The sequence below is a fragment of the Melozone crissalis genome, unplaced genomic scaffold (assembly GCF_028551555.1).
Source record: "Melozone crissalis strain CALT ecotype California unplaced genomic scaffold, PUWL_Pcris_2 ptg000066l_1, whole genome shotgun sequence".
In the NCBI taxonomy this organism is placed as follows: domain Eukaryota; kingdom Metazoa; phylum Chordata; class Aves; order Passeriformes; family Passerellidae; genus Melozone; species Melozone crissalis.
Genome location: NW_026535844.1, coordinates 8,623,551 through 8,633,817, shown reverse-complemented (window position 1 = coordinate 8,633,817; position 10,267 = coordinate 8,623,551). Strand labels below are relative to the sequence as shown.

The 10,267-nt window shown below is 47.2% G+C and overlaps 1 protein-coding gene across 1 annotated transcript; it reads right to left on the bottom strand.

Annotated features, from left to right (window-relative positions):
* Positions 1–4,328: 4,328 nt before the first annotated feature.
* Positions 4,329–9,808, bottom strand: LOC128945577 (zona pellucida sperm-binding protein 4-like). The gene is given in 19 exon segments (XM_054289313.1): positions 4,329–4,471; positions 4,592–4,642; positions 4,645–4,675; positions 5,001–5,075; positions 6,397–6,458; positions 6,461–6,543; positions 6,592–6,666; positions 6,668–6,689; positions 6,692–6,762; positions 6,764–6,797; positions 6,993–7,123; positions 7,462–7,559; positions 7,725–7,912; positions 8,294–8,358; positions 8,360–8,447; positions 9,006–9,034; positions 9,036–9,106; positions 9,185–9,307; positions 9,650–9,808. Coding segments are annotated over 19 exon segments (1,599 nt in total).
* Positions 9,809–10,267: the final 459 nt, after the last annotated feature.

Below are 10,267 nucleotides of genomic sequence, written 5' to 3'. Positions count from 1 at the left end.
TGTGGCTGGGCAGCTGCCGGGTTGTGCTCTCAAGGTGGCCACAACTCCTGTAGTAATGGCTCTGCTGGTGGCACAGCAGCACCAGCACACAGTGAGGAGGAACCTCGGGACACGGCAAAACAATGTCAGGAACATGACAATGATTTGAGAAATTCACTGAAATGGGAATAATTTCTCTCCGTTATGCTAGTTCTGGTACATGATAATTTTTGTTCTGTTCCCCAGGTTTTCCAGTCATCACTTTAGGAAATGTAAAACAATATTGGAAAAAAGAAATTAATTTTTTTTTATTCAGAGCTCCATTTAGTTCACGGGTCCAGATAAGCCCAGGCTGGAGGGACCAAAGATTAGAGATGGCCTCCTGAGACTCCCTGACCTCCTGATAATCTCTATTAGCATTTCAAATGTAAGGCCAATAGCTGTGGCTTGCAGGGAAACAAAGGCTTGATCTCCTGATTCCGTGTTCCACAAAAGCTACCACCTTAAAAAAGGTCGATACCAATGCACCTGGCCTAGTAGAAAGGATAAGACAGTCAAACTGCCTTTTTGGGTTTCATTATAAAGGCCCCCTGCATGCAGGTAGGTAGGTAGGAAACAAATCCAATTTTCTCCTTTAGCATAGCATAACAATAGAGTAAAATGTGCTCTTAGGCAGCTATTCAGCATTCACCAGTGAGGGCATCTCACTCTCTTAAATACTAAATCAGAAAGAACAGCAGAGTCCTAGGCAGAGAAATGTTACCAAGCAAAATATGAAAAAGATGGTATTACTCAGAGTTCATCAATCTTGTCTCCTTGTCATATACAGGTGCAGACCGGCCACTGGGCATCACTGCAGTGTTAAAAATTCTTTTGTGGGCCCTGACCCCTATCTGTCTGAAATAAAGAAATTTCCCTTTTCCCACTACCCTGGAATATCCCAAAGCATCATGTGTTGACCAGATGAAGTTTGCCAGCAACTTGCCTCTGGTCTTTTAAGTTGTGGTTTCTTTTTGCTCCCTAGAGTGAGAGCCATGCTTGGAGGAGAATGAGAGATCTTATGAGGAAGACAAGGTTGACAAACCAGAACAAGCTGGGGCTGTCTTCTCCTGCTCTGAAGAGATCCTGCCCACAGTTGTATAGGTGAGAGGATACTGTGGGAGATTTTCACTTAGTGTTGGGAGGAGGTGGTAGAAGCTTTAGCTCTGGTTGTTGCTGTCTGGAGAAGACCACTCCTTAACTTATTTCCATTCCATATGCTGGTCCTGGCTAGCAGTAGTGTGTGCTTCCTTAGTGCCCAGATGATCCAGAATCCCAAGTGGATGTTACCCATGTGAAAATCATGGAAACATTAGGGTCACTAAAATAAGGGGCTTCTCCCCAGCAGGGCAAGGGGATGATGACAATTAGCCAGACCTGTCTATAGCCTAGTTATTTGTCTTTCTTCTCCCTCCTAAGCATTGCAGTCAGCACTAATGTTCTCTTTTGTCCACTTTCCCACCTTTCCTCCAGTGGGACCAACCATATTGTACCTGATGTGTGTTGGGATGAGACAGTCAGGATCAGCTGGATGGTTTTGTCAGAGGAAGGAGAGATGAAGTTTGCTGAGTGTGTGCTTATGGGTGGGACCGTTTGTTGCTGTAGATGAATATTTGGGTCAAGTATGAGGTCTTATTTCGATTAAGGGATCCATGCTCCTCCCTTGGGCAACTTTGTCTAGCAGGTTGGCTGTAGCCTGGCCTCTGAACTAAACTGTGTTGTGCACGTCCATCTGACAGTTCTGCTTGCACAGATATTCCCTGTGCACTTGCCAAGTCCTCCCAGCTAGTCTGGTGAATGTGGAGTGTTTATGCGTGTAATCAGGTAACAGGAAGAGCCTGGGTATCTTAGTCACCAAAGCAGGATCATTACATGGAACTGTGCACCTCCCTGTATGTTTTTTCAGCTGAGGTCTCAGTAACCTCCAGCGGAACAGCTCAAATGTGCTTAAGTCCTCCTCCAGTTTTAGAGGGGGTGATGGTGGGGAAACAGCAGTTGTTTAAGCACTCAGGAATGTCCTATTGTTCCCCTTAAGACAGCCTCTACCTACCTTACAAAAAGCATAAGGGAACTGGGAATCTTATAATCACAGCTGGAAAAAAAAATCCTCTGTAATACATGGAGTGATTTTTCCAGCTGGGAAAAGGTTGGTTGGGGCCCAAGCATATGTAACAGGAGAGCTTCCTCCTATTGTTTGGGAAACTGAAAGAAACACAAAGCAGAGAAGAGATCAAAGAGTTCCATCTAAAATAGATGGTGAACCAGCTGGGGAAAAAATACAAACTCCTGTGAACCTTCCCTCTAAACCTGAATAGAACCAGCACTTTTATTTCAGTTTCAGAAAAGTTCTGTCTCTGTAACTTTCACTACACTACCCTACACTAAGAATCATACCAGCCTCTTACACACAGCTCTGCACCAAAAGGCACAGTGCCTGCAGGGGACTCTCCCACAGAATACACACCCAGAGCTCCCTGCCACTTTGGGATGGTTCAGTAACCCAACAAAGGGCAGCAGAGGCTTGACTCTCACAGCCCCTTCAGCATCCCCACAGTCATCTGAGCTCTCTAAGCAATTATTTCTGTTTCCCTTACTGGGGCAAAGGAAAGTTCCAGTAGCAAACAGGAGGTGTTTAGGTCTTGGCTTACACGCACACAGTTAAGACCAGTGCCAGAGCACCCTGCCTGGTGCACTGAGGTGTGGTTTAAATTACTCCTCTAACTGCCCAGTTAAATAACATTACAGACTGCTACTAAAGACTTGTCATGAGGCACATTATGAGCTGACACTCAGCTTTCCCAGACAGACCTCCACCTGTACCAAGGTCATTTAGTTGCCAGAAGCCTGCTCCAAAGTAAGAGGCTGTTTGACCTGTCTTCAGATGACGTTTTTTTCCTGCCCATGATCTCCTTCTCCCTCCCACCATACAACTCGGAAAAGTCTTTTCATCTAGTTAGATTTTGAAAGCACACAAGAAGAAGATCACTGGTTGTCCTAACAGTAGCAGGGAAAAGCATTTCTACTAGAAAAATAAAAACATAAGATTACTCTTGAAGTTTCTTGGAATAGGAAAGGAGGTAAAACACAGATCCCACTGCTCATTAACACACTCCAATCACACAGGATCAACAGAACCTAATTAAAAAGGTCTACTGCCTCAAGCAAGTTACTGATCAGTTCTTTTCTTCCACGTATAAGTGCTAATCCTCCCTTTTAAAGGCCCCAAAGCAATACAATTAAGGCTTCTCTCCTGCCCTTAACAGGAAGAATTTATAATTAAGCCTTAGAGGAAAAAAGGGAAAAGTATTTTTCCTTCCCCTCAAGGACTACCCCATCAGCTTTAAGCAGATCTCGGTGTAAGTGCAAGCACCAGAGCTGCCCCAGGCTGGGCAGGAAGGAGGAGGTGGAGTCCTGTTTCCCCTCTACTGCCCAGAGAGCTCTGCTGTACTGTTTTCAGCCAGGACTTCAGAAAGCCAAGAGGGATGCTGCCCAGCTGCTGGGACTGACAACAGCACACTGAACCACCCCTGATGTTCAAAAAGGCAAGGCTTTTTTCTCATCTAAAAGAAACAAGTTAAAAATTAGGAAAAACACTTGTATGCTAACAGCGATGTCAAATTAGCCTTGATCCAAGACCTTTGAAGACTCCTAATTGCCTGTTGTCACATTAAAGCTTAAGAGTAGCTCTAAGTAAAGTTAGATGTTTTTCCCCCTGAATTTCTGACCACCTAGGCCCTTTTATTTTTTTTCCAGTTGATATGAAGTTTCCATGTTCTCATTCACCAGAAAAATGCCACCTACCCTTTTCTGTTTCTAGGGCAAGAAAGGCAAGTTCATGCACAGCATCATTAGCAAGGCCCATTTGTGTAGTGCTTTGGCATCCTTGTTTTCCAGTCCTGCCACATGAGCACAGCCGTACCTTACCTAGTGACTTAGGGACAAGTGGGCAAGTCCCAGCTCCTCAGCAGAGTCAAAATAACTGCTCTGCATCTCCAGAGAAGCAGCTGCAGGATCTGCATTGAGTGAGCTTGGAGCTTAGGTCACTACTTTTGAAAGCCACTATATTCATTAACAGAAATGTCAACATCTCCCAGCAGCAATCCTGCCTCAGTCTGCAGCCCAGGCCTTGACAAGGTCTCCAGTTTGTCTATGGCAGACCAGTAACACCAAACAGAGAAGAATTCCAGAGTGAGATGAATTCAGAGCATTTGGAAAGCTTGCACAGCCACTGGGGTAGTTTTTGCCTTGCAAATACAGCTAGGGTCTCCAGGGGAAGGGGTCCCACCAAACAAATTGGTTTGACAGTCACTTTATTGCAATCTATTGATTTCATGCATGGCTGACACCTTCCTTTGGCACAGCACAGAAACCACATGCACCACACACAGAGCTGTCCCAGTTGCCACAGCAGCAAATCCCAGAGCCAAGGGGGCTGCAACAAGCACAGCTGCTCCTGTGGGGAGAGACACCCCAATGAATGCTCCCAGTGAGCACAGGGATGCCTGAGGGACTCAGCTTTTCTGCAGAAAAGCCTTAGACCAGGGCCCTTCCCCTGCCCTGCTACCACTCTTACCAAGGCCATCCTTGGCTGTGTCCTGTCTTAGCTCATGCTGGAGGAAAATACAGGGCCTTTGCTGGAGACATGGGAAGGACCTTCCTGAGCAACATGAAGGTTGTAGGTAAGAAGAAGTAGAGTTCTGAAGGTCAGCAAACTTTGTCCAGGTCAGCTTCCCAACACACGGAAAGTGCTGAAGGCACGGTTTCCATGTGAGCCCACATAGAGCTAACAAGCCATGAAGACCTCTGACTTTTTGGCATAAGAAGAGCCCTTAGTCAGTGGAAAGGAGCAGGAAATGCTTTCTCAAGCTGTCCATGCCTTAAGGGAATTACTCCATGGGCTACATGACTCCTCCTCCCCAGCTTGGAGACTAGGCCCTTGCTGCCTCTTGGCGAGGGAGCAGAAGGCCAGGACACCTACTGACTCTGGAAGGACAAGAGGGGATGCAGGACTCCTTTACAAACTGGTGGCACACGGAAGCACTGCAGTGCAGGTACACCTAGAGAGAAATGGAACAGCCTGAAATCCCTCAGGCACTGTCTGGGGCCTGGTGATATCCTAGTGTGCTGCACTGACCCCAGCCAGCAGCTAAGCGCCCACACAGCTGCGTACTCACTCCCCATACTCTGCCCCAGCAGGGCAGAAAAAGAATAGGAAGAGCAAAAGCAAGAAAACCTGTAGCTGGAGAGAGAAGACAGTTAAAGAAGTGAAGGAGAGGAGGAGAGGGAAGAAAAGACCTAAAGCACAAGTGATGTAAAAGCAAGTCACCTGCTCTGCTCCTACAGGCAGGTCAGTGCCCAGGCAGTTGGGGCATCAGCTATGCTGGAAGATGAAATCCCCCAAAGTTTACACTGCTGAGCATAAAATCATGCAGCATGGAATAATCCTTTGGCCACTTTGAGTCACCTCTGCTGCCTCCCAGGTTCTAGCCTGTCCCATGCCTACTCACTTGGGGTTGAGAAACAGCAGAATGAAGAGAAAGTCTTGGTGTTCTGCAAGTGCCATTCAGCAGTCAGCAAGAATATCTGCTTTCAACACTGTTTTAGGGACAAATTCAAAGCGACAGCACCATATGGGCTGCTAAGAGGAGAGGTAGCTCCATACCATGGGCCTGGTCCTTAAGGGGGAAAGCAGGAAGGTCTGTTTGGCTTGTTTCACACCCAGCCTGCAGCCTTGGAGCCCTCTGCTGTCCGCTCTGAGGCAGCTTTGAAACCTTTACACCATACACTTTCAAGCTCGGGCCAATCCGGCATTACAGCGCTTCTCCCTGACACCTGCAATACTGCTGCCCGGGTACCACTTCACTGGGAACCTTTTTAAGTACAGCTGAGACCAATTTTGGGTATTAAACGATGCCAGGAGAGCTGAGCAAACAGTAGATGGCAGTGTGAATTTCATGTGACTTAATTGGAGGGGCTCAATGAGATTCAGAGCCCAGATGCTTAAAAATGTACTCAAAATTTATTTCCAAGTAATTTTGGGCAAGAAATGTAGTTTAGAGAATATTGATTAGTGTAGCTAGAGCACACATCCTAAGCTAATTCACCAGACAAACTAGCGCTTGCTTAGGTACACTACTATCCTTCTAGTAGTCACATTTTCTGTCACACTCCAAAAGTGATGTCTCTTACTTCTATCACATTCACTTCAGGGAATGAGATTTTTGGCATTAACCTCTCCCCTTCTATTTCAGCAGGGGATCTTCCTAGTCTTGGCCCCATTCCCCCAAGGAGGCCAAAAGACTCATAGTCATGAAGTGGTTCTTATTGTTCACACATTTTACTTCAGTATGAAACTAGGCAGGCAGGACAGGATCTTACCAACCCAGAGAGTTTCTCATGGGAAGTGGAGCCCACAGAGGTGAATGTGTAGAGAGTGAAACCCGGTAATGAGAGGGCAACAGTAGTCCTGAGGTGAAACTTGGAGGCATCAGCCGTGTCTGATAGTTGTTGCCTGCATAAGGGCACCTGGGGAGGAAAGGTAAGCAGTGAAAAAGAACAAGTTATTCCATTGACCCAAAGTTTTTACAAGTCACTTAGCCATCCACCAAAATTGGCCACTGCTGCTGTTGCTGGGGGTTGGTGCTTGGCCCAGCAGTGGTGCAGAACTAAATCAGGTCTGGGTCTGTCCTCTGAAGGATCTTGACCTCTGCATAAACAGGGTCTGTCAGAGTCTTCACAACAGGAGTCACTGTCCATATAGTAGGAAGTATAGCTTCCATCTGGGACAGAAGAAACCCAAGAGCCATTTAAGAGCAGCAAGAAGCAGGAATAGGCATCCTTTAGAGCCATATCAGTAAGTTCCCACCATGGCAGGGAAGCAGTGCTGGGTTAACCCATCAATACTCCACTGTTAGACATCAGAGACCAGAGCCCTGCTCCGAGAGCCTTGAGCAGGTCCTGCAAACCTCTCCTACCTGAGGCAACACGCAGCTCCAAAGACAGAGGACCTGGCTGGGACACAGCAGGGAGTGGTGGCAATGCAAAGACCTGAACACTCAAGGGAACAGAGCTCCCACTGATGGAATAAGTACATCGGACATATAGCCTGGTGGGAAAGGAAAGCTCCAAATCAGGCAAATAAGAAAAGCCACTCTGATATCCCCTTTCTCCAATATGGCAACCTATCATCTGCTTTAATTACTTATATCCCCTTTCTTCTGTCACTTCCTTTCAACAAATACTTGAAATTCTCTTTAGTGTTTAGATTTGAGAATCTGCAGATTGTTACTGATCAATTCCAGCTTTATTCTTACTAATTAGAGATACACTGGTCTTTAACCTACTCCAGGGCCCTCATGTGAAATCAGAGGTTGTGACAAGCAGGAATTTCTCTAGTGACATTGAACCCAGGAACACCCAGCAACATCAGCCCCAGGGTAATACCTGAAAATGCTATCCCTAGTGACAGAGCCAAGGCTCCCAGTCTTCACATTCCTGCTTGCCACCGACTCATTCTCATATATGGCCTGGTCTGCATTCATCTGGAATGACAGATAGGAACCATCACTGTGGTAAAGTCAGGTTGGATCAGTATGAGCTGGAAAACAGCATTTGGCCTGTGCAAGTCTGTAGGATGTCCATTGAGCAGCCAAAGCCATGGCAGGCTGTTCCAGCTCTTCCAGCCTAGCAACAGCTGCAGCTCTTACCTGAAAAGTAGTGCCACAGGCAGAGAGTGGAAACTGGTACACAACAAAGGCATTGTTTGTTAGGACAGGGACACAGCCAGTACTGTGTCCACTGGCCAGTTGCACTGAGCCCAGGGCAACAAGTGGCAGGGTGACATCTCGAGAAACAGCAATGGAAAACTGGCCATCTGGTGTGCAATGAGCTGTCACTGGAGAAAAAGATGGAATCAGCCTTGAGCTCAGAGATAAGAGAGATGGGAAGGATGCTCTAACATCACAACCAAGACACGACCAGCAAGTCCTGCAAGATGTCCTGCCTTTAACCCACAAAACAAGTGCTAAGTATGGCAAGACAAGTGCAGCCAGTTCCAACAACAACACCGATGCTGGGCATAAAACCAGGTGTGTTGCAATAGAGTGGAAAATGCTGGACACTTGACTGGGACATGATATTCCTGGCAGCCAAAAACATGGCCCTGAGCCACCTGCAGGAGTGGTACACACCAAGTGCTGGCTTGCCCTGCCAGTAAAATCAGAAATCCTGTTTTACAGCAGCTCAGGAGGGAGGGAGAACAGGTGCTCTGGCTTACCTGTGTTATCAAAGTAGCAAGGTTTCACCCTGTCTCTGGGGTCATAGCAGCAGCCTCGTGATTCAGTCTCCCTGGCTGATGGGCAGGGAGGCACACGGCAGCCGGTCCTGGCTGGGAACAGCCAGACAGACACTGGTGCTTGGAGCATCCAGGGCTGGAAAAACCAGCAGGTCTTTGCAGATAAAGCACAAGAGCAGGGGGACAAAGACATGAAGGACACAGGCTGAAGGTGTCCTGGTGATTCTGCATACAAATCAAGGGAAGTGAGAGTTAGGTGAGGGTCAGCCACACGGCCTGGATCTGGCATGGAAGCCTGCTCAGGAGGGACCTGCATTTCCATGGAGCAGAGACTTCCCCTGAGGCCATGTACAAGAAACTGGACCTACATTGGATTTGTCAAGATAAGGCATTCTAGATTGACTCGTGGTAATTAAGAAAACCATTGTACCTAGTCTCCAGTTAATTCACTGAACATGCTGAACTCATGTAGCCAGAATATGGCTGGGAGACATGATGTACATATTCACCTGCTGACCCTGCAGAGATGCACAAGTCCTTAGCAATTTGGTGGCCCCTATGTCCAAATCTTTTTTCATGGAGATTTCTGCACAGCCGTAAGTCCCCTTTCCTAGCCCCCAAACTGACTAGGAGCAGCCATCTGAAAGGAATGGTACTGATCATCAGAAGATTCTGACAGGTGCTTGTATCTTACCAGGAAGGTCCACAGGGCACCTGAGCAGTCTCTTCATGAAGAACCTTTTGCCCAGCAGCATCTATTCCTTCAAGCCCAACCAGTATAAAGTAATTGTGATCCTAGGGAAAAGCCACACCAGTCAGGACAGCCAGAGCAGCAGTAGTTACAGTCCCAGCAGAATCCCTAAAGCCACTCACCCACTCAAAGACATAACAGCCTGCATAAGAGACTGGTATTTTCCTGGAGCCTTCTGGAGTCCCAGATACCAAGAGCCCACAGCCAAAGTCATTCTGCAGAGCATGTGCCTTCCCTTCAGTATCTAGGGAAAGAGGACACAGCAGCAGGGGCTTCAGAGTCCCACATTGCAGATAAGACCCACTACAATCCTAACTTTCTGTAGGAAATAGGGACCTAGACAATATTAGGGTCTGGAACAGCAGTGAGAGTATCCAGCAGCCAAGACATCTAGATCCAGGCACAGCACTTCACCAAGTCCTTGACTGCTGTGTCATATAAACATCCCCCAGATTATGCAACATGCACAGAACTTCAGTAAAGTACAACAGCACTGCACATCAAAATCTGTTCCTTTCCCCTCCTTCCATGCACCTCTGCATCTGGGCAAAGATATGGCTAAAAATGCCTCTTGATATTGCCTCATCCCATGTAGTCAGCGCAAATGAAACATTCCCTTCCCAGCCTTGTGGTAAGGTGAGCTGTAAGCTTTTCTGGCCACAAGTCAGCAGGGTAGGATCAGAAAAAACACTGATAGGAGCCCCCAGAACCAAAGTCAGGGGGCCAAGAAACACCCAGAAGAGCATAGCTCCTGATGCAGCCCAAGACCACTCTACAACAACCATCCTGCTCTCTTGCTAGGCTCGTAGCCTAGTCCTTTTAAATTGTGAAGCCAGCTGGGACCAGAAATTCCTGAAGTGCCCAGGTGGACACAGCCCAGCAGTTTAACACCTTCCACTGCCCTCACCTGAACTCAGCAGAGTCTGCTGGTGCTCTTTGAAGAAAAACAAAGGGCAAGAGTTGAACTAATGTCAAGAGACAGGTCTGTATTCATACTGTAGAGCCCCAGAAGGGTCTTCAAAGCTTCTTTCCTACCCTGAGTTCCTCCCACAGCTGGAACACATAGGAAATCTGGTTGCTTCTCCCCATGCACCCTATTGCTGCTCTAATTGCTCAATACATGGCATGAGTGCAAGAAACAGTGACAATGCTCTTTTATTCTTTTAAAGATTATACATGTTCAAATGCCAGACACAGGGTGCTGA